A 25,530-nucleotide genomic window follows, 5' to 3' on the forward strand; every position below is an offset into this window, starting at 1 on the left:
AACGGATCAGCTCGGGCAGCCCCCACTCAGGTGGCAGGAAATCCAAATTAACCGTCTTTACTCAGAAAAAGAAGTTATTGATAAAATAACAGAAAATTCCAAGGATAAACCTAACCAAAGATAGGCACAACTTGATCCAGAAGCTAAAACCCTACTACTAGGGCCATGGCAATGAAGGTTAGCTATCCATGGGAAGGGTGTTCTCTTTTCTAGGACAGTGCTGTTGACACCCAGCTGGGGTCTCTATTCCCCAGTTCCCACCCCTGCATCCAGATCTCGGTATGAACCTGGTCCTTGCCAAAAGAATATGAGCAAGAGTGATGCCTGTCACTTTGGGACCCTAGTTGTGCCTTCTCCTCTTCCTTTCCACCACCAGACACAAAAGATGCCAGGGTTCTAGGCAATGGCAGAACCAGAAGATAGACGGAGACTGGGTTCTTGATTTGTCATACGGAGGAAAGCTGTCTGCCAACCAGGAACTACTACCTATGTGACTATCGCCTGCCACTTCCTTATAGCAACTAACATTAACCGAATACAAGGGCTTTGTTTTTCTCTGCCTCCAAGATAAGGCTTTATTCTCGAGCACAACACCTTCCCAAGTTCAAGATCAACGGAAATAAAGGGAGACTCTCTTTCTGTTAGCACCCAAGCAAATCCCTGGGATGCGTGACATCAGTCAACGTGTAACTCCCTGAAAGCAATCCCTGTGATACAGAAGAGTGGCTAAGTCTGTGTCGAATTCTCCACCCCAAAGCCATGACACTCAAGCACGTGGGCTAAGCATGTGGGAAGGGGTTGTTATAAAAATTTGGAAAAGTGACTACAGGCAGGCAAAATACATTTCCTCTACTGTCCACTAGGGGAAATGCATAAGCAAAGGGAAGCTGGCTGCCAGTGAGATCTGATCAGAAAGATGTCAGGTATATGAACCCAAGAGCAAGCAAGAGGGATACCCTAAGCCAGCAGTGACCTGTGCATCGCTGACCCCAGAAACAAATCCCAATTAATTGTACTTGCCACTCAGCCCCCTACCATTAAAGCATGCATCTTAGTGACTATGATACTATGACCAAGCAAGCACCATCAGATCCTCTCTCTCATTCATTTCTGAATCAACAAGGATTTAAAACATCCACACCCAATCAGTATCATTAGAACTGCATTCCAAGACCCCATCGTTTAGCATTTATACATCTAGCCTTTATCTAGATAACACATGATTAGTGTTTATCTACCTAAAGACCAGTGGATTAATGACCATGCCAAGGTGATGCAAGATGTGGTTCCAAAAAGTCTACCCACCGATTGTCAAGACACCACAAGCCAGTGGCCAACCTCTCCAAGTTACTCTCCAAGCACACTTCTTTGCAGCAAACGGGCCAACTTTTATTTGGAATGTCACCAGGAATAGTGCCAATTGCTTATATTTTTAGAGACTGTTTTACATAAGCTACTGTAAACTCTACCTTGAAAAATAAATAGAATTTTCAAGAATGCATAGTTGATGTCATCCTTTTCCCTTGAAAGTAAATGACCCTAACTGGCCAATACTATTTTAATGTTTATTCATAGTCATTCTCTGCCCCAAGTATTATAAATTTGTTGCAAAGTGTTCTATTGGCTGAGGTGCCAATATTCTAAATTTAGGTGGTGTGATTATGCAGGCTTAGTAATACCACAGAGCAAAGCTGACCCTGAAATAATACCTTTTCATCATTGGTGAAAAACTTCAAATGCAAAAAAATAGAACAAAAATATACCCAGTCCTTTTGATGGAGAAGGGATTGTTACAGTATTGGTGTGTCTGTGAATACTATCTCCAGCTGTTTGGGACAGACTCACTCAAGAGGAACAAGGTGGCCACATCTCACTGAGGTGCCCAGGTAGACTATATGGGGACTGTACTAGATTCCAAATTAAACAGGAAAATCATCTTTAGGATTTCTGTGTGCTCTTCCCTACACCAAGTTTCAAATCACCAGTTATAAAAATAAAATGTATGTTTTGAAAAACATGCTTTTTAGAACCAGTTAATATTTAGGAACATATCACAATAAAGGTACCGAAGTAAATATAGCATTCCTGTCTGTCTATTTTATCCTAATCTCACATACAACCTTAACCACCGGGCTAAATAAATCTTCTCTGCCTCAAATCTTCTTCCCATGGAAGCAAGTTAAGCTTCCCAGAAGGAAAACCTATCCTACAAACAACAGCTACACATGCTCCCACCAGTGGGGACAACACCTTTCCCATCTGCCCTTGACCATGTGGGAAAATAGGGGAATGTGTGTGAATGAGTCAGCAAGTTACCCCACTCTGGGGAGGGGGCGGGGAGGGCCCAGGCCACAGATGCCTTCCTGAAATTGCTCAATAACCCACAATTTTCTTATAGAAAGACATGATTCTACCAGTGCCTTCCCTAAACCTGCAGCTCACTATGGTTGGATTTAAAATATTTGTTCCCACACGACCCAGGATTTTTTCCTTTTGAAAGTTACCACTCCGTGGGCACTTCAATTAAAGAACACAGCTACTGAAATTCGAATGCTTTGAAGATTTCTTTCATAAAGGGTCAAATTAAAAACACACCATTGCCTGTGGATGTCAATGTTAATGAAAGGTCGAAGTGGTGTGTGGGAGAAGAGGCTTCTTTTCCTTTCTGCACCAACGCTGACATTTTCACATCAGTGTAGACAGGAAGCGTGTGATCTAGGGGCTGAAACACAGGACTGGGAGTCAGGAGTTCTACATGGGTCATTTGTTTGTGGTGTGCGTCTTTGGTGAAATCAATCTCAGGTTTTACTGTTTAATCCTAGATGACTTGGACCTCTCCTTTGTGCCAAAAAGTAATTCAAAATGCAGCCAAAAATCATTCCTAAACTAAACATAAGGGAAGTATGCTCAGACCTCAATGATCTCAGTGCAACAACAGTGAGATGAGCAAGGGGACAATTCGAGTAAGATGATCCTGGAGGAAAGAAAGGATAACAAAAATAACAAGGCCCATCTCCACGTTTAGTCCAGGGGTAGATTTATGAAGACAAGTATACATCTCTGACTCACTTGACATTAGGAAAACACTTAAGACCAAGTTATAAACACTTATGGGGAAGATTAATGTCTGCATTTCTTCTTCTACTATTCATATATTACCTTACAATTACCTTAAACCAGTCCTATGTGTCTTCCTGAGCAACTATAAAGGTCAAGCCTACTGTTAACTCTTTACACACATTACCTTTCACCTTCACAGCACCCTTCCAAGGTAGCTATTGCTCCATTTTACAGAGGAGGGAACCCAGGTTCAGAGAGGTTGGCGAACTTGTCCAAAGTCACACAGCTAATGAGTGACAGCACCAAGATCTGCACATTTAACTCACACATTCAGTGCCTCAAAATCACTTCTTCCATGAGGTCATTCCTAAAGACCCACCCAATAAAGCCCCTTCTTTCCCAGTCACACTCTATCAATAACATTCTATTTAGTTTTCATAGCACCAAAACTTATCTTGTTCATCTATTTAGTTCATTATTAGCTATGCCCCCACCTCCAAGACAGGAGCACCATACTAGCAGGAACCTAGTCTGTCTGGTTCTACTTTTGATTCCCTACAGCTGGCGAAAAGCTGTCACACAATAGGCACTTAATAAATAAGTGTTGTAAGGAGGGAAAGGAGGAAGGGAAGGAAGAGAAGAAAAACAAACAAATCCAGGTCCTTCTGACCCCAAAGTGATACTGCCTTTGCTGAAAGTGACTGAGGGATGTTTTAGAAATGACTTAGGGAAGACAACAGGAGCTCACGACTTTGAGATACCATTTATATCTTTGTGTGCCTTTCTCTCACCGGTATCACCACTCTCCAAAGCACTGCATCCCTCTCAGCCTGCCCTGGTTCAACTTCTGTGTAAACACTCCAAAGGTGTACGTCTTTATTCTTCATGATGTGCAAGAAAGGTCACGGAAAGAAAGACGCAGCAAAGAAAGAAGGAGGCCATGTTTAAGACCCAACCTAGGGCTTCCCTGGTGGCGCAGTGGTTGGGAGTCCGCCTGCCGATGCAGGGGACACGGGTTCGTGCCCCAGTCCGGGAAGATCCCACATGCCGCGCAGCGGCTGGGCCCGTTAGCCATGGCCGCTGAGCCTGCGCGTCCGGAGCCTGTGCTCTGCAACGGGAGAGGCCACAACAGTGAGAGGCCCGCGTACCACCAAAAAAAAAAAAAAAAGACCCAACCTAGAGAAACGAGGAGCATGGTCCTCCTCCCCAAGTCCTCAGGAACAGAAAGAGGTGTGCGAGTTTCAACAGAGATCCCAGACCTGCCTGCAGGTCCTCTCACCCTCAGCCCTCAGCTGCCTCAGGAAAGATGCAGACTTCATGGCTTGCTTTAATTCCTTGCCCTCAAGTACACAGTGTTCACCAGACTCACAAAATCCTCCTTATAAACTTCACATTTGTCTTTACAATTTCAAAAGCCTGTGGTGACTCCATTAACTATCTTTGACCCATCTTCTGGACTATTTTCTTCAAATAATGCATATTTGGAGATGAGTCAAACATATTTTTATAATTTAGTTTGATGAGATGGACCTAACAGCAAAGTACGTTTCATACTTAAAACACACACACAAAATAAATGAAACTCTTGCTTACTGTCCTTGAAAAATGACAAAAAAACATTTAGCCAGAGTTTTTTCCCCCCCTATTATTTATCCTAATACTGCCAGTTCTGAAACAAAGCAGTTGGAAGCAGAAATTTAGTAACTTTGATTTGTCCCAAGATACATTTTTTTACACTGAGGTCCTATTCCTGACAGTAAGCACATGTGACCTGTTCTAAAAAAAGGATATTTTCCACTTCTTGCACAACTGGAGCAGATATAAACATCAGCCTGTGCAAACTGCCCTGCAGAACTCAAAAGGGAATTAAAAACACACACACATACATACACTTAAATAATTCTATAAATAGCAGTACTCAGGAAAAGGAAATCTCCAATAACACACAAAACCAACACTTAGAATTCCACTTTAATCAAGTTTTCCATCTAATCATATCACACAAGCAATCTGCATAATAAGATCTGAACACCTGCCAGGTTAAGGCACCCCAATCTCGTCTCTTTTGCTTCAGGTACGTAATTCTGTACGTGCTTTATTGTTGTTATAAGGAGGGGGAAAATTGCAATCATGGTAAAGTAGAAGAGAAGGAACTGATATTACCTACTAACATGTGCTAGGCACCCTGCAAAGCACTTTTACATGTGTTTTCTCACTTTTAAAACTTCACCAACCCTAAGAGGACGGTTCTACTGATCGCACTTTACAGGTAAAGAAATCGAGACTCCAAGAGGCTAAGCATCTTGTCTTGAACGCAGACACGGGTGTTAAGTGGCAAAGCCATGGGCACAGCACTTAAGCACAGCTACTTCTGAACCTGTCCACATGCATCCAGTCTCTGCCACCCCAGGTGCCCAAAGACCACAAGGAAGAGCTGGGATTCTGGTTAGAAATATAAAAGGCAATCAGAAATCCTAAAAGTCTGTTTTAAGCTTATGCCTTCCAAGGCGTCTAACATTTTATTTAATGTTATAAAGAAATATATTTGAGTATTGCTTGACCTTCAAGGCCAAATTGAATACGCTTATTCACTGACAAAATTGAGCCTCAATTTCCCTTCCTCTATTAAATTCCCATTGCTGATGCCCACGCCCCACGGTGATCACACTCCATCCTGTTTGTCTGGCTGGATCTACATGTTCTCTTTCCCTCACCCCACTGAGGCAAGTTTTGGAGAAGGTGCAGCATGATTTCCCATGGGCAGGCCCCGCGTCTTGCACATGGCAGCACAGACCAGCGCATGAGAGCACGGGCCCAGAGCCAGATCCAAGCCCATCTACTTACTACGCCTTAGTTTTCTTCTCTGTAAAATGAGAATAATAAAAATAAATACACCAAAGGTTGAAGTGAGAATTAACTGCATTAATTCAAGTAAAATATTCAGAATCATTCCTGGCATGTAGTAAGCACTGCATAAGTTTTACCTGTTTTCAAAATTATAATTAACACTATTTTTCTCATTTATTATTATCATTTTATGTGGGTTTTGCAAGATAAAGTTAACACACATAAAAACACTTAGAACAGAGGCTGGCACACAGTGTGGCCTCAGTTAACGTTAGTTGGGTTTATTGGTATTAATTTGCATGTACTCAACAGATATATGTTGAATATGAATTTGTATGTATGTGCTGACACCACAACTGTTTTTTTTTTTTAAACCAGCATAAAGAAACTGTTAAGGACCAGATCAAAATTATAAAATGTGAAAGATTTATCTGCAGCACCTCATTAGGAGGAAAGCAAAAAGGGTTTTACCAAACTTGGGGTAATTTTATGGCATAAAAACACTGGCCTTAGAGAAGAAAGCCAGAGTCAACCAAACGCGAACCCTTTCTGGAAGGTCAGGACTCTCTGCTAAGTAATAAAGAAATAACAACAAGAACAACATCTGCTAACATTTACGGAGCACTTACCATGTGCCCAGCACCATGCTAATACTTTTCCATAGCCAATATCACAGTTAATGTCCTTAAGACTCCTACTAGGAGGCAGGCCCCCCCACTTGCCAGATGAAGAAACTGAGGTTAAAGGTCACCCAGCCTCCCCAAGGTCACCCAGCTTGTTAGGGACAGACAGAAATGCCAGAACAATGCTCTTAATCTCCACGCAAAGTAGTTCCCTGCGGATTGGACAGATAAAAAAATCAAGAAAACTTTCAGAAATCAATAAAAGATGGACAGTTCTGTCTTGCCAAGAATGGATTATCATTTCATAAACGAAAGGGTATGTTCAGTAGGAAGACAGGAGGGAAAAATCTCAGAATAAGTCCAAGAAATGACAGTAGCCTTGCATAGAAATACGTGTGTGTGAGTGTGCATGTGACACAACAGCTTTTTTCTTTATCATTTCGACACAAACCTGTGACTGCTTCACACATACCTCTTTGAATCAGCATTTGAGAAACACTGCTGTATCTCGTCCTGCCATTATAAACCTAATACTTTCATTCCCATTTCTTATTTGTGGGAAGTTAAATAACCATTATCTAAACCATTATTAAAACTTTGAGTAGAGGAGAAACTGGAATTAGATTAAGCCAATTCTGAAGTCTGCCCAGGAAAAGGGCATTAGCAGCTACAAAATCACAGAATTTAGCACCGCGTAAAGGAAACAAAAGAACCATGAACCTGAAAGATGCTACCATAGTTTTTAATGTTTTTTTTTCAGGACCCAAAGCCCTACAGAGTCCCTTCCCTGCTAGGAGCCCATTCAACAGTTCCACATCTGACCCTGACCCGACTGTGCCAACGTGTGAACTCTGGGTTCACCCCCTCATATTCGGCACTCTTCCTCTGCCACCCACCATTCAGGGCTCATTCCCAGGAGAACACACAAATGTTTCAAAAACCTTTGGGGAGGAACCAAACTGCAAACAGTTCTTCATGAGAACCTTTTCTCATAGTGTGTGTCTTCCACCGTACGACACAGCTTTGCCCGTCCCTGTGAACAAAACGGGGTTCCCATCATGTAAATCCATCAGCTTCACACTCCTAAAGGCCAGGAGGTCTGGGTTAGCAATGAAACTGTCTCTCCTCATCAAATACCTGCACATCTGAGCTTAGCCCAAATGAAGAATATAAAACTCCTCTTTGGACAGACCCTGGTGGATACCTATTTTAAAAGAAACCAGAACCAAACCCCCCCATCCTGAGTGGGATGCAAAGGGATAAAGCAACACATATTCAAACGACAAAACACTATTGGGCCGGGCATTGTCCTAGGCCAGTCAGCCTGCAACAGGGGTGAGTCTGTCCCCCGTGGACATTGGTGGTGTCTGCAGACAAATTTGGTTGTCACAGCTGAGGGAGGGGAGCTACTGGCCTCTAGCAGGTGGAGGCCTGGGATGCTGTTAAATATCCTGCAATGCCCAGGATAGCCCCACATCAAAGAGCTATCCGGTCCAAAGTGTCAACAGCACTGAGGTTGAGAAACTCTGTTCTAGGCTCTGGGGACACCACAGTAAACAAGGAAGAGACAGAAGTCCCTGCCCCCTTGGACCCTGCAGTCTAGTGTGGAGAAACATATCATAAATGGAACACATTAGAAAAGTATAGACTATGTTATAATGTAAGTACTATGGAAAAAAACAGAGCAGGGCGAGGAAGACTGAGAGTTTGGAGGGAGAGCCACTGCATAGAGCGTGGTCAAGTAGGCTCGGTGGGAATGACATTTAAAGGAAGATGTGAAGTTGGTTGGGGAAGGAACGAATGCTATTGCTCTCCGGACAAAGAGAGAAAGAGGGGTCAGCAAGTGCAACATACAAAGGCCCAGAGGTGGAAGGGTCTGGAGTATTCCGGGAATGGTGAGGACACTGGCTGGAGCAGAGGGAGCCAGGAGAGTGGCAGCAGGAGATACAGTGAGAGCAGACAGGAAGCTTTCCCATACAATCTGCCTGGTACCATTTTAAGGGTCTCGAGTTTTACTGATATTAGGAGCTACTGGAGTGTTTTGAGGGTTCTGAGGAGAGAATGACATGATGTAACACATTTTAACACGGGGTTTCTCAACCTCAGCAGTGACAATTTGGGGTCAGATAATTCTTCATTGTGGGGCTGTCCTGTGTACTCGAGAATGTTTAGCAGCATCTCTGGCCTCTACTTAGTAGAGGCCAGTAGCAACCCCCATCCATTGTGGCAACCAAAAATGTCTCCAGACATTGCCAAATGACACCTGGGGGGCAAATCACTCCTAGGTTGAACACCAGTTTTAACAGGAACATTTTGGCTCCTGTGTGAAAAAACCACTGAAAGCGGGTAAGGACGAAGGCAGGAGACCAGGTAAGGGACAGTCACCCAGGTGAGGGCGGGTGGCAGTTTGAACCAAAGTGGAGGCAGAGGAGTTGGTGACAAGTGGGCAGATTCTAGACATATTTTCAACTCCAAGAGACAATCCAGAAAATAAAACTGAGAGACAAAATAGTTGCAGCAGTCTTCACCTTCCAATTTCAACTTTTTCTAAGCAAAATTAAAAAAAGGGAGGTGCCCCGGCAAAGACTTAACGACAAAAAGCCACGAGGAGGCCCTGAACGTGCAGCCCTTGTAGAGTCATACAACAGATGTTGATGACAGTACATTAGACAACTGTGGAAAACAGTACTATACGGAAATTTTGCCAACCCCATATATTTATTCACAGATTTTATTTCACTGGTTTATTTCAAAGAGCATGTGTCTGCTCCACAGAGAAGTTTTACAGCGTTTTTAATTTAGCCTTCCTCTGCACACCAGTTCTGTCCCGCACCTGTTTCCAGCTTCAACGTGTGAAGCCAGAGCTTCCCACATCCCCGAATTTTTCTTTACACGTGCAAGCTAGCTCCTGAGGACGTTCAACCCTTGCAAGCCTTTTTCTTCTTTTTTTTTTTTTTTTTTGCCGACTCTGAAAAAGAACAGGCCCCAAATCCTCCAACGTGAGTTTCATGACATTCACTTGGGTTTTTCCAGATGGTATTTTCCTCGCTCTCTCAAACTCATTTATATTATTTATCAGCTACCATCAAAAAGGTTCCAAACAGTCCGGTTATTTCTTTCAGGACCACACACACACACACACACACACACTCTCTCTCTCTCTCTCTCTCTCTCTCTCTCTCTCTCTCTCTCATTCTGGCCATGTAAGCATTTGCTTATAGAAGCAAAAGCAGAGACTGCTCGGTAAAACACTGGTCCCTTCAGCCGAATGCAGATAAAGCCCCAATGAGCATAACCAACAATACCCTTTACACACTATTACTCCACACCCCCAACCCCCAATGCACACAATCTAGGCTCACACACAAAACAGCCATTATGAAGAGAAACCATCAACTAAAGGCTGGTTTTAGGCAACTAACTGCACAGGAGGTTTCCTTCCAATCTCTGTTAAGCATCTGCCAAGAGGCTGCTTCAGCCACCCAGTCAGTAGGTGCGCTGTTCCCACATTTTCTTCCCCGAAGTGGATTCAGACTCTCACACAGCCCCGAAAGAAGCAAACCTGGCTACACTTTCCACTAGATCAAGTACCAGAGCCATGTGCCCCAGCAGCTAAGATCACACCACCTCACTCCTGATTCAGCTGTCTCTCTTGATTCACCCTGATTTCTGGACCCTCCTCCCCTCGGCCAGCCAGGGCCCTTCACCCAGGCCCTACCCACCGAGAGGGGCGGGAAGGAAGGTCTGAGAAGGGTGCAGAAGCACTGCAGAACCTTCCAGTTTCAGCCTCATCTTACCTCACACTGAGAGAGGCGGAACTAAACCCTCTCTACTCACGGCCTCAAATGACCATCTCCCTCTTAGTAAACATTGGAAATGTCCTGAGTAGCCACAGGGCAGAGAGAAAGGAAGACACCCAACCCGTTCCGATGGACGAGTGGGAACGGAGCCAGCATAGGAAGTGGGCACTAGGGGTGGTGGGGCGCCAGAACAGCAGATGTCTTCATTCCTCTCCCAAAAAGTTTTTTAAATCCCCAGAGAATTAAACACTTGTCGCTGCCCAACAGGGGACACTCCCCAAACCCTCCATCTGAAAGCTTCTTCCCCTCCAGGGAAGGCCTGCATTTGAACGGAACCCTATAGCCCGAGGAGTTCAAGCTGGACGAGGAGACACGCCCCCCCGCTCCCGCCACCCCCCTCCGGCTGCTCGCCACCCCCCGCCCCTCCCGCGCTGGGGTGCAGCGGCCGGGAAGGTGAGGGGCGGGCCTTGGGAAACCTCACCTGGAGGCCGCCTGGGGCGGGTTTTCCCAGAGGGGTGGTCGGACTCCTAAGAGGCAACAACACAGGAACTAATTGCTTCCCTCTAACATCGCGCTCGATCCACCCCAAGCTCTCCCTCTCCAAGTGTTCAGCCCGCTGGGATATTCAGGAAAAGGATTCACTCGAAACTCTTTTTCCTCCTTCCCATCCGGACAGCGTCCGGGCCCGGCGCTCCTCCTCCCCCACCTCCGCGCCGCGGCACTCCCCAGCCCCCAACAGCTCTCAGCAGCTGGTATCCCCAACCGAGGGTCCCCTCGTTCGCGCGGCCCGTCCCGGGCTGCCCGCCGCGCCCCCAAAGTGCGCCTGGGCGGAGAACCCCGTTAGCGCACCGGCCCAGCGGTCACGGCCCCCAACTGCGGGGGATCAGTTCGCCCTCTGCCCCGGGGCAAGGGCACGGGGTCCTTGTCCCAGAGCCCCGGCGAGCGGCTTTCCTCGCCCCAGGGTGGGAGGCGCGGGGTTCCCTAGCCGCCGGCCGCGCCTCCCTCCAGCTGTCACCACTCACCTGCTCTTCAGAGGTTGACTCTTGAGTTCGTAATAGGTTTTGGGCTCTTCGTGAAACTCCTCCCCGACTTCGAAATCCGGCACGATCCCCGATTCCGACTGCATGGCTCCCGCTTCCCGTCCTCCCACTGCTCCAAACTGAGAAGCGAGCCTGGGGCCGGAGGGGAGGTGGCGGGGCCTGGGTCCCCCGAGCGGTGCGCCCCCGCGCAGTGCAGAGCTCAGCCCGCTGGCCCGCGGCGGCCGCCAACCCAGGCGCCCGGAGTTTACACTCGCACCCAGGCGGGAGGGGCGGCTGCCCGGCGCCGCCTGGGATCTGTAGTCCCTGCCGGGCGGGGTACTCCCGGCTTGCCAGGAAAGCCGCTGCCCCTAAAACTACAATTCCCAGAAGGCCAAGCGAGGGCAGAGGCAACGTGGTAGACACCGCTAGTGCAACTCCTGTTTGGATTCATTGTCAATGTCAGCAGCTCCTGTCCCTCCTCTCTCGCCACTTGCTTCAACGGTACAGACGTGGCTATTTAATATTAATAAGAACGGACTCAGCCCTGCTCTCCTACCATCACTCCTCCTCCCAGCTCACACATTCGCGAGGGCACGCCAAGTCCTTATTTTTTTAAAAAAAGGGTTTTGACACTGAAAAGTTTCAGCCTTCAAGCCTCCCTTAAAATAAGACTTTCTGTCAGGCTACATGCTTCCCAGCGCTGCTGCGACAAATCCACTTGTCCTCGGTTTGGAACTGAGTGGAGGAACTTTCCTTCACTTTGTAAGTAAAACAGTACTGTAGCAAGTGTTCTTGTGCGTTCCTTTTCCGTAACTAACTCAATCTGGGCTTTTACAATACTGTTCAGCCATCTGGATGACTCTCCCCTTTATCCAATTAGCCACTTCTAATCTAAAGCGGTACTTGAAAGGTGCGGTTAATTTTAAAACGCACGAAGTTACAAAACAGCGTCGTCACTGTCTGCTTTTAATTTCTCAGTTGGCTGGGAGTTCAAATGAGATTGTCCTGACATTTCAGACGTGCAGTTGTGGGGATCGTGAAATGTACAAGCGTCAACCCCCCACCCCCACCCCACCTTCCCGGCACTCATTTAGGTAACAGATTAACAGGCTCTGTTATGGCTCGTTTGAACTTCCAGTCTTTCCCTCTGATTAGTTTCAGTAGAGTGTTTTCCTCCTTTTAAAAGTGTTTTGAGGCATCAGGGAGGAAGTAGAGAGTTAGAGGGTGGCTTTTAAAGTTCTAAGACCCACAGTTGAAATCCCGAGTCCTTCTCTAAAGTGCTGTGTAATCGTCAGCTTGTCACTTGATTCCTAGAAGCCTTAATTTCTTCATCTGTAAAGGAGGAGATTGGCAAACTTGTTTTTTGAAGCTGTTGCAAGGTCAAATGCAAGAGAGTGATTTGTAATCTATAAAAATGCTGCTCAATGGTCAGTTTTATTTATTAGATCTTGAAGATATACCTTTCAGACTAACACTTCATCTGTGAGTTTGTCCTTTCAAAAGTAATAAATTAAATGATCACCCTGGGAGAAAACTCTAAGGAGGCTAGACTAATAATGGGCACCTCCCAGCAGTTGGCTGTTTGCTAGTTTGCCTCACATGAGGCATTTTTAAGTTCACATTAGGTCCATACCATTAAAATATGACAGAACATGAACCTTCCTAAGAAAAATAGGCTTTTTGTGCTCATGAATATGGGATCCCAGATTCCATGATAGAGACTGCTGGAAATTAGATGTTAAAAGTTTAAAAAAAAAAAGTGTTATTCTCTGCCAGAAGGGAGAGGAAATGTAAAACATGCAGGAAACATTGAGTCTAGACTCCTAGTCTCATCTTGTTTCTCAACTGTAGGTGGTTGGAATGTGGTAGAAGGGGTTGATTATCATAATAAGTTTGGGGTATTACAGGCATTTAAGGGGTATGGGCCAGAGATGCTATACATCTTGCACAATGACAAACTGTCTTGTCCAAATATCATTGGTACCCGCGTTGAGAAACACTGGAGTCTTCTTAATCTTCTAGTTCACCAGAAGCCTTTTAATGTGAGGAAAGCTATGGACCCTCTCCCCAGAAAATGTAGATGAAAACAAGATTCTTGTGCATAATTTTGGTCTGTTGACCTTTAAAGGCTATCAAGGACTTCAGTTAGAACTGTAGTTTATAACCTCTTTAGAACTATAATGAAACAGTCCATTTTGTCATTATATCCAATAGTGACCTGCTAGACCTAAGGGACCAAACCCAAAGGGGAAAAAACTGTCAGAAAAGCTAACACACCTGAACTTAGCTCCAACTAAGTAAGCTTGCCCATAGGTACACAGAGAAAGCTGTTATTTTTTCCCCTACACCTTTTCTTCTGATCTCATCCTACTCTTGGTTCGTCCTACTCTTCCATTACCTATAGTAGGGTTACTGATGGCAGTGCCATCGCTACCCAGTGGGAATGGATATGTGACTAGTCCTGAGCCACCAGTGGGTCCATTCTCCTAGCATGGTGATTCCTTTAGGGATGGACACAGTACCCTAACATGACTAGAAGTCCTCCTTGGGACTTTTCTTCTAGGGCAACTGGGGAAGACTGTCTGATTCTTGGAAGCACAGTGCTGGATGGAAGGAACACTAGAGCTTATTACTTATGGCCCCAAAGGGAAGCTGATCAAAAACGAGAGAGAATGAGACAAGATCAACAATCAAAGAGAAGCGGAAACAAGCAAAACTGAGAAATAGAAAACAACGATAACATTGTTTCAGCTCCCTGTTCCAACCATACCTGAAACCAGATATCCTTGGACTTTTCAGATATATGAACCAACAATTTTTTTTCTTTTTAGTGGAACTGTTTTGGTTTACGCTTCTGTCACTTGCAACCAAAAGAGCTTTGAGTAATTACCTTAAAAACCTTTTACTCCATTTAATGGACAGTTTTCTGTGGACTTCCATACCATTAATTCATGTAACAAAAAGTTGGGGATGGCCCCCTGGCAGATGACCCCTGTAATCCCTCTTCATTAGTGAATTAAACCCTAGGAGTAGATGCCTCTTCTTTTAAAAAGGTGATAAAGATTAATAGCTCCATACATTTCAACCAAGGACCATGCCTGTTAAAAGCACCAAGGCAATGGCTAGAGACTGTAATTATTGTCATTAATAATATGACCTATATTTATGTAATACTTTACTTTTTATACACATTTGTCACATGGACCTCTTATTGGAGCACTTAAAAATCCAGCAAGGGGAAAGAAATCATAAAGATCAGAGCAGAAATAAATGAAATAGAAACAAAGAAAACTATAGCAAAGATCAATACAACTAAAAGCTGGTTCTTTGAGAAGATAAACAAAGTTGATAAACCTTTAGCCAGACTCATCAAGAAAAAGAGAGAGAGGACTCAAATCAATAAAATTAGAAATGAAACAGGAGAAGTTGCAACGGACACCACAGAAATACAAAGCATCATAAGAGACTACTACAAGCAACTCTATGCCAATAAAATGGACAACCTGGAAGAAATGGACAAATTCTTAGAAAGGTATAACCTTCCAAGACTGATCCAGGAAGAAACAGAAATATGAAAAGACCGATCACAAGCACTGAAATTGAAACTGTGATTAAAAATCTTCCAACAAACAAAAGTCCAGGACCAGATGGCTTCACAGATGAATTCCATCAAACATTCAGAGAAGAACTAACACCCATCCTTCTCGAACTCTTCCAAAAAATTGCAGAGGAAGGAACACTCCCAAACTCATTCTACAAGGCCACAATCACCCTCCTACCAAAACCAGACAAAGATACTACAAAAAAAGAAAATTACAGACCAATATCACTGATGAATATAGAGCAAAAATCTTCAACAAAATACTAGCAAACAGAATCCAACAACACATTAAAAGGATACCATGATCAAGTGGGATTTATCCCAGGTTTGCAATGATTCTTCAATATATGCAACTCAATCAATGGGATACACCATATTAACAAACTGAAGAATAAAAACCATATGATCATCTCAATAGATGCAGAAAAACTTTTGACAAAATACAATACCCATTTATGATAAAAACTCTCCAGAAAGTGGGCATAGAGGGAATCTACCTCAACATAATAAAGGCCATATACAACAAACTCACAGCAAATATTCTCAATGGTGAAAAACTGAAAGCATTTCCTCTAAGATCAGGAACAAGACAAGGATGTCCACTCTTGCCACTATTATTCAACATAGTTTTGGAAATCCTAGCCACAGCAATCAGAGAAGAAAAAGAAATAAACAGAACACAAATTGGGAAAGAAGAAGTAAAACTAACAATGTTTGCAGATGACATGGTACTATACATACAGAATCCTACAGATGCCACCAGAAAACTACTAGAGCTAATCAATGAATTTGGTAAAGCTGCAGGATACAAAATTAATGCATAGAAATCTCTTGCATTTCTATACACTAACAATGAAAGATCAGAAAGAGAAATTAAGGAAACCATCCCATTCACCATTGCAACAAAAAGAATAAAATACCTAGAAGTAAACCTACCTAAGGAGGTAAAAGAACTGTACTCAGAAAACTATAAGACACTGATGAAAGAAATCAAAGATGACACAAACAGATGGAGAAATATACCATGTTCTTGGATTGACAGAATCAATATTGTGAAAATGACTATACTACCCAAAGCGATCTACAGATTCAATGAAATCCCTATCAAATTACCAGTAGCATTTTTACAGAACTAGAACAAAAAAATCTTAAAATCTGTATGGAGACACAAAAGACTCTGAAGAGCCAAAGCAGTCTTGAGGGAAAAAAATGGAGCTGGAGGAATCAGACTCCCGTACTTCAGATTCTACTACAAAGCTACAGTAATCAAGACAATATGGTACTGGCACAAAAACAGAAATATAGATCAATGGAACAGGATCGAAAGCTCAGAGATAAACCCTCGCACCTATGGTCAACTAATCTATAACAAAGGAAGCAAGGATATACAATGGAGAAAAGACAGTCTCTTCAATAAGTGGTGCTGGGAAAACTGAACAGCTACATGTAAAAGAATGAAATTAGAACACTCCCTAACACCATATACAAAAATAAACTCAAAATGTATTAAAGATCTAAATGTAAGACAGGACACTATAAAACTCTTAGAGGAAGACATAGGAAGAACACTCTTTGACATAAATCACAGCAAGATCTTTTTTGATCCACTTCCTAGAGTAATGGAAATAAAAACAAAAATAAACAAATGGGACCTAATGAAACTTAAAATCTTTTGCACACCACAGGAAACTACAAACAAGACGAAAAGACAACCCTCAGAATGGGAGAAAATATTTGCAAACAAATCAACGGACAAAGGATTAATCTCCAAAATATGTAAACAGCTCATGTAGCTCAATTAAAAAAACAAACAACCCAATCCAAAAATGGGCAGAAGACCTAAATAGACATTTCTCCAAAGAAGACATACCAGATGGCCAAGAAGCACGTGAAAAGCTGCTCAACATCACTAATTATTAGAGAAATGCAAATTAAAACTACAATGAGGTATCACCTCACACCGGTTAGAATGGCCATCATCAAAAAGTCTACAAACAATAAATGCTGGAGAGGGTGTGGAGAAAAGGGAACCCTCTTGCACTGTTGGTAGGAATGTAAATTGATACAGCCACTATGCAGAACAGTATGGAGGTTCCTTAAAAACTAAAAATAGAATTACCATATGACCCAGCAATCCCACTACTGGGCATATACCCAGAGAAAACCATAATTCAAAACGATACATGCACCCCAATGTTCATTGCAGCACTATTTACAATAGCCAGGTCATGGAAGCAACCTAAATGCCCATCAATAGACAAATGGATAAAGAAGAAGTGGTACATATATACAATGGAATATTACTCAGCCATAGAAAGGAACGAAACTGGGTCATTTTTAGAGACATGGATGGATCTAGAGACTGTCATACAGAGGAAGTAAATCAGAAAGAGAAAAACAAATGTCATACATTAACGCATAGATGTGGAATCTAGAAAAATGGTACAGATGAAACAGTTTGCAAGGCAGAAATAGAGACACAGATGTAGAGAACAAATATATGGACACCAAGGGGGGAAAGTGGCGGGGGTTGGTGGTGGTGGGCTGAATTGGGAGATTGGGATTGACATATATACACTAATATGTATAAAACAGATAACTATTAAAAACCTGCTGTATAATAAATTAATTTAATTAAATTTTTTAAAAATCCAGCAAAGATAAATAGGCAAGGGTCCCCATTTTAATATGCATTGAACATGCACTGCTTATGAACATGGCATTGTGTTGGGTACCCAGACTACAAGAATGTGTTTGACTTCCTTCATGCCCTCAAGTGGCTTGAAGTCCAGGAGTTGAGTCAAGGTTTGCAACACAATGAGAAACCATACCCAAGGCAGCAAATGCTGGGCAGTGATAACCGGTGTGTGATTTATACTTTTATATTCATTTATCTTAACAACTATTTATGGAGCACCTATTCTGTGCCAGCCACATTATGTGCTAGATACAGGGGAAATAGCAATGATGAGCCACCTGTATTCCCTGTACTCAGGACGTGGTCCCTGCCTTTTTAGGAATAGGAATGAAAATGATTTCATGGATAAATAAAGTGATAGACAGGTAAATACTACAAGTGTCTGAAAAAGGAGCAACCACTGAGGGCAAGAAAGAGATGAGTTCTTGGAGGAGAAAAGAAAGGAAGAAAGAAAGAAAGTGGAAGGAAGGAAGGGAGGCAGGAAGGGAGGGAGGGAGGAAGGAAGAGAGAGAAAGAAAAAGAAAGAAGGAAAGAAAGGAAGGAAGAAAGAAAGGAAAGAAGAAATCTAAGGTATAAAATATGAAAACTACCACCAATTCACAGAAAAAAAATGAGAGAGAAATATGTTAATAATACCACAAGGATTCAGTAAGACAAACCCAGATATTGAGAAATTCTACAAGACATTGAGAAATCTTCAAAAAACAAATAGCATGAAATAAAGGGGAAGGAGGAACTGGTACAGGCTTTTAAAGATTTAAAAGACAGATATGTGAATTACATCTTGATTTTAAAAATGATCTGGAAAAAAAAAGAGACATATCACTGAAATACATTTTGCAGACTTTATCTGAGTTCTGATTTGAGCAAAATAATGAAAATATTTATTATTAATAATAAATTTTATTATTATTTAATTTTTATTTTATTTATTTATTTAATTTAATTTATTTATTTAATTTTAATTTTATTTATTTAATATTTATTTTATTATTATTTAATATTTATTATTAATAAATAATCCAATGCAAAATTTGTGAAGCTTGGATATGAAGCTGATTGCAATGGAGCAACTGAAGAGTCACCAGGGTTAAGAGCTGGGCAATGGGTCTGGGGAGAGTTTTACCTTGTTAAGAACTGTTAAAGAAAAGATTATTCTGACACTTATTGAAGAACAGTAAGCCCAACTTTATTCAGGGGGACTATCGCCATAGGTGTAGGAACTATTGCAATGGGTGGGGTTTTGCAGTAGAGGAAAGATATTGGGCTCCACTTCAAATACAACAAGGAAAGGTGGGGGTTTATATCCAAGAAACAGAATCTGTATTGGGGTGCGGAATGTGGTTAGTGGGTAGAAGATTACTAAAAGTGTAGTGTAATTCTTGGCTTAAACTGACCTAACAGGATTCTTGCTGAAGGCAGGCTCGGGTAATCAGATATTTCCTGGGGGATGGCGGGGATGAAAAAGGTGATCAGATATTGAGGGTGGGAGGTGCTGGTTAAACTGACTTGACAGGATTCTTGCTAAAACTGGTCAATGCAAGTGGAAGTCCAAAAGTCAAGGCCTGGCTGGGAAGAGGATTCAGAGGAGACTGACTAAAATTTCGTCAAGGAGAGATTCAAAGCAAAGAAGTGGCTTTTATAGGCAATACAGCCAACATTTTGTAACAACTTTAAATGGAATATAATCTATAAAATATCGAATCACTACGTTGTACTTTTAAAATTAATACTGTATAAATCTACTTCAATTTTTAAAATTAGAAAAAAATTTAAAAAATTTTTTAAGAAGAAGTGTCTTTTATAGCTCATGAGGCCCAAAGCCAGGCTGTGGCAGCAGGTGACTGTCACCCCACAGTTATCAAGGCAATGGAGGAAGAGTGGTTTGACCCTCGTCTGGACTTTGACTCTAAACCCAATGCAGAGCTATCAGTGAAAGTCATGCTTTCATTCTTGTTCCAAGTTATCTTCGGCCACAGGAACTGAAGTAAGAAGGAGAACACCAAACATTCCATAAGATAATATAGCAGAAAGAGGAGATATACACTCCAAAGTGGGCATTCCTGCTTCTCTGAATTCCTATAAACAGCTACCAAAGTGAGGTTACTGGCTTGTATGTAAAATATTTAAAACATATTTTTCTTATAGAAAAGTAATAATTTTTTTCATTAGAAAATACAGATAAGTAACAGGGAAAGAATTTTAAACACCCATAATACCACTATCCAGAGATATTTGTACCTAGGTATATATATATATATGATATATAAATATATATATCATATATATAATTTCAATAAATATTCAGAAGGAGATCATACTAAATATACCACTTCATCACCTACTTTTCCCTTTCATGTAGTATTTTAAGTGGCTTTCCTTGTCTATAACATCATGTTAATGTTTTTAAAATATACTTTCCATTCAGTAAATTTACTAGAACTTATTTTTCTAATTTCTGTATTGCTGGACCTTTAGATTGTTTTCCATTTTTCACTATTACAGGTAATTTCGCTCCTAACCTAGTAACTAAATCTTTGCTCCCATCCACAATAATCGCCTAGAAATTGAATTGCTAGGCCAAAAAGCAGGCATGCTTTTGAATTTTTTTCAAGAGGGCTCTTTCTAGAATACAAATCTCATCTTGTCCTTTCCCTAGTTTAAAATTTTAGGATCCCCATTGCTCCAGAATAAAGACCAGGCCCTTTAACGTTGGATACCCAGCTCTCCGTGTCCTGGATCTTCCTACCCCTCTGGACCTCCTCTGAGACCTCCAGTGACCCCAAACTGCTGAAGCTCCTGGAATATGCCAGTCCATTTCTCTCTGTCTGGAGCACCTTTCTCTCCTCTTTTGCCTACACACTTCTTTAGCCTTTAAGACTGAGCTCAGACGTTATCTCCAGGAAGCCTTGCTCTACCCTGCCAACCTTCATTAAGTTCCCTGTTGGTTTAAGGGCCCCATCCCTAAGTTTCCTAGATACACTATCTCCAGTACCCTGTATTGTAATTTTCTGCTTAACCTTCTGTACACAGCTCCCACCACCCCACAACCCTACTCCCATCACCACCACACACACACAGCCAACGCACCCCTCTCCCTGCCCAGACTGTGAGCTCCCAGAGGGCTGCAACCATGCCCACAACGGATGTTTAAGAACTGTCTATTGAATAAATGAATGGGTTAGCCATCAAGTAAAAGAAAGCATGTTTTTTTAGCAAACTCACATTGTTTCTTTTTGTAATGAGAGCAAGGATATTCCAAGTGAAAATAGAATTTTTAGAATGTTTTCCACAGTGTCCATTTGTACATGGGCAAATACTGATGGAACAAAAGAACTAATTTCTTTTCCATCACTAATGCTCTATCCTAGTCTGAACTGATTTATCAGAGCAGAATTTAGCCTGTATCCCAGTAGCATTCCTGATAAGGAAGCTGAGATCTCTTCATTAGAGCAACAAGTGGACACATTCAGACTTGCTAGTGGGAGATCTGGAAAAATATCATGTTGGAAAATAACCGAATGAATCATTTAGCACTTATTAAAGGAACTAAAACCAAAATAAGCCAAGATACATGCACATTTCCTGTTGTGAAGGTGGCTGGGGTAAACCTCAAGGGATTTGACGTTCCCAACCATGTTAGCACAAAATAGTGTCAGAAAGTTTTAAAAGACAAGGACTCATTTGTCAGGTTGCAGATGAAAATATATTCATCTTTATTTCCCCCTAGAACCCAGTGAGGAGTAAAGACTCAATGCACTGCTGTTGAATTGGTTTGCCAAGGTAGTATGCTAAAATATCAAGCCCCAGGGATCGAAGTCAAGTAGCTGGAAAAATAGAAAACTTCTGGCCTAGGAGCAAAAAGAAGGGGTGGTCCCCAGGGACTTGTTTCTTAGCGATGAACTAGAGTGGACCACAAAGGAATTAATACTTGTAAAACACATAGACCAGTGAATGGCATATGACACACTCCACACAAGACTTGTGAAATAAGTAAAATAAATAAATCTTTATTTCTTTATTCATTTAAAAAATATCTGTGTAGTACTTACTCTGTGCCACTCACATACTGAGAAAGACTAGTTGACTGATTCACTAAAGGTTTCCAGAGTTTGTTCAATTTAAGCAAAAATAGGTTTAAAGGTATAGTAATAGTCTGACCTCCTTTTCTGCATCAGAAGGGCCTACTGGCTGGCTCTATTCTCTAGCTCCACCACTAACCAGCTGTGTGACCTTAAGTAAGATACCTAAATCACCCAAATCTCAATTTCCTTTTATGTAAAAATGGGGTGATAGAACCAAATTGGTGTTAGTGAGAATTAAATAAGGAAATCAGTATAATGCACTTTGCTTTATATTGTCTGGAACTCATAAGAAGTCTTGGCTAATTTTATATTATTATTACTGTGGATTGTTGCTATCCTTGTTTCTGTTCCTCTTTTGACCACACCTTAAATTAGCCTTTAGGAATCCACTGATCTATGTTTGAGGCACAAAAGAGAACAGAACACTGTTTCCAATGTCAATTCTCTCTCTTTTTTTTTAAAGATCTTTTCTTGCAATTATGTAATAAGTTACAGTTTGGAAAAGTGCACAAAACATAAATGTATTCTTTTTTCTTTTTTTTTTTTTCTTTTATTTTTTTTTTGCGGTACGCGGGCCTCTCACTGTTGTGGCCTCTCCCGTTGCGGAGCACAGGCTCCGGACGCGCAGGCTCAGCGGCCATGGCTCACGGGCCCAGCCGCTCCGCGGCATGTGGGATCTTCCCGGACCGGGGCACGAACCCGTGTCCCCTACATCGACAGACGGACTCTCAACCACTGCACCACCAGGGAAGCCCATAAATGTATTCTTTTATAAATAATAATCTTTGTCCACTTACAACTTCTTCCCTCAAAGACGTAACTACTTTTACAGTAATCATTTCTTCTTTTCTTCTTCTATAGTTTTAACATCTAAATATGCCACCCTAAGCAATATAGTTTATTCTTGCCTATTTGGGAGCTTTAGATAAATGAAATTATGCTAACCAGCTTCCAAGATGGCCCCCAGTGATCCTGGTCTCCTGGTGATCTCTCCCTACATTGAATCAGGACTGGTTTGTGTGACCAAACTCTAAGGCTATCAAAAAAGTTTACTGCAACTTCTGCGTACTTTCAGATTGTTCAATCTGAGGGGACCATGAGGAAACTAGAAGAGGCCCATGTGGACAGGAACTGAGGTCTCCCACCAACAGCCAGCACCAACTAGCCAGCCTTATGATTGAACCGCCTTAGAAATGGATCCTCCAGCCCAAGCCAAGCCTTCAGGTGACTGTAGCCCCAAAGGGCATTTGGCTACAACTTCATGAGCACCCCTGAGCCAGAAACACTCCAATCCACTCCCAAATCTCTGACCCACAAAAACCATGAGCAATGATAAATAATTTCTGTTGTATTAAACCAAAAAGCTTTGGAGTAATTTGTTATGCAGCAATAGATAAATAATCAGAAATTACACAACGTGAATTCCCTTGTATCTTGATTCTTCTACCCAAAATTCTTTTAAAGATACATCTGTATGATACTGTGTTTCTATTACTGTATGGATACGTTTTGCTTTGACTTCTATAAACATTTTTGCCTGGGTCGGGGGTCAGGGGGAGGTTGGGGGGAGGATTCTTAACCTGCAGGGCTTGAGAAGGGATACCTTTTGATTTGGAGGCAGTTTTCTGCCGGTATGGGAGGGGAGGATAAATAGCATTTGACACCTTTGAGACCAAGTTTACCATTAGTATTTTAGTAATCCAGATATCTTGAATAACCAAAAAACAAGAAGTTTTTGGAATGATCCTTATCTCTTTTCACTGTAAACATAGTCATCCCGAGTGACGGCCTTACTTGTCCTTCATATCACCAGAGAAGTAGACAGTAGACTTCTCTGCCTCTCAAATAGACTAGAGGAAAGGATGCGGTGGAGACATACACCCTCCTGGGATATATTTCCCTCTGACTGACAATTAAAGCAAACACACTTTCAACCTGCTACAGACTCAGAAAATCATGTTTTCTTAATATTTAAGCTGTTTGATCAAGCAGGAATCTTGAGTACCTTCAATCCACAGCCACCTGGGATGGCTCAGCCCTTTGTACTCTGCTACCATTTCAGTAGGACACACAAACTAACTAAGAAATGGGGACTGCAAATCAGTTACCTGGGAAAAAAGTAAGAATACAAATTCTATTTCTAGGAATCTATACTACAGAAATACTCTCACAAAGATGTGAAGATGTATATACAAGAATTTTTTTGCAACGTTTTTCATTATTCTGGAAAACTGGGTCTATGGCACAGAGGCTATAGTTAAATTATTATGCATTCTTACAGCTGAACTCTATGCAAATGAGACAGTGAGAATGAGCTCTATGGGCAGACATAGAAAGATGTACAAAATAAATTTTACATGAAAAAAAGCACATTGCAAACAATATATGTCAATTCTATTTTCATTTAAGGAACAAACTTTGCATGTGTCTGTGTGTGTGTGTGTGTGTGTGTGTGTGATGGTGTATATAAATTAAACCATTAACGGCTATTATTGGGGCCGAAGGAGGAATTATAAAGAAATTTCACTCTCAAAATCACACATTTTGTAATGTCTTATTTTGTAACAACATACATACATGGCTTTTGAAAGTAAAGGGGAAAATGGTTATTTTAAAATTTGCCATTTGGGTCAGTAACAAGAATGGCAATGATTACGATGAGAAAAAGTGATAAATTATAGATTTAACCCTTAGGACTCGCTTTAGTGCTTGACATAGGACCTTCTTGTATCCACACTTCCCAATTATTTCTACAATTAATCAAAGAGCTGTGAAAACCAGACAGTATAAAAAAGCTGAGCCGTAAATGACTAAAGTATGTATTTCCTTTATCATACTCCCTTTTTAAAATTTTCACGAGCAATATATATTCATTTTAGAAGACTTGGAAAAGACTACAATAAACAAAAAGAAAAAATTATCTGTAATTGAACCACCAGAGAGAAACACACTTAGTATTTTCCTGGACAGCTGTCCAAATTTATTACTAATGTTACTACACACACACAAACACACACACACACACGCACACACACTATGCTCTTCTTTTGTAACCAATTTTTCTTTACATAGTATATTTTGAACAGCCTTTTATATTAAAAATATACTCATCATAATTATTAAGCCTACACAGTATTCCATTACATCAAGAGTATATAAAGTGGTTTTCATAACAACTCCTGGATTTAGAGGTAAATTTTTACTGAGTTTGCAAATACCCAAAACATTTAAGAGAAATTGTATGGACAGTGCATGCACATTTTTCTAGAGAGGGAGGCCACATTTCTTCTCAGATTCTCCAAGGATTAACTAATAATTAAAGAAGGGAAAAAAAAGAGTTGAGTCACCCTATGATATAGCTGTACAAGAGATGTTATGACTATCTAATCAATGCCTTCTTGATCGTTTTGTTTGTATCCAGTTTTCACTGTTATAAACAGTGCTGTAAGTAAATTTAGGAGTTTTCAATTCCGATGCTCAGGAAAACATGAAAGGTATGGAGTACTGCGATATTATTGAGACTCTTTGTGTTGAAAAACAGGTGAATGTGCTGCAGTTCAAACATCTATGCAGAAGACATTTTCTTAGAGTCATCAAAGTAGAGATTAGAAACTCCCAGACACTGGAACCCGACAAGCTCAATTACACAAAGTCTGTCACTGGCTGCCGAACCTAAGACAGTGATCGGCAGAATAAAAGCAGAAAATTCAGAATAGGAAATGAGAGAGAAGAAGACAGGAACAGCTCAGCCATAAAAGAAAAAAGAATGAAATAATGCCATTTGTAGCAACATGGAG

At 41.6% G+C, this 25,530-nt stretch overlaps 1 protein-coding gene across 4 annotated transcripts in view; it reads right to left on the reverse strand.

The window, feature by feature from the left end:
• The window catches only part of MITF (melanocyte inducing transcription factor), a 223,150-nt gene extending 211,564 nt beyond the window's left edge, over positions 1-11,586 (reverse strand). For all 4 annotated transcript variants that reach the window (XM_060308085.1, XM_060308084.1, XM_030867706.2 and 1 more), the window contains exon 1: positions 11,353-11,586. In XM_060308085.1, the coding sequence (XP_060164068.1) occupies positions 11,353-11,456 (104 nt within the window). In that variant the 5' untranslated portion in view covers positions 11,457-11,586. The remainder of the gene's footprint in view (positions 1-11,352) is intronic.
• Positions 11,587-25,530: the final 13,944 nt, after the last annotated feature.

The sequence above is a fragment of the Globicephala melas genome, chromosome 11 (genome assembly GCF_963455315.2).
Source record: "Globicephala melas chromosome 11, mGloMel1.2, whole genome shotgun sequence".
In the NCBI taxonomy this organism is placed as follows: Eukaryota; Metazoa; Chordata; class Mammalia; order Artiodactyla; family Delphinidae; genus Globicephala; species Globicephala melas.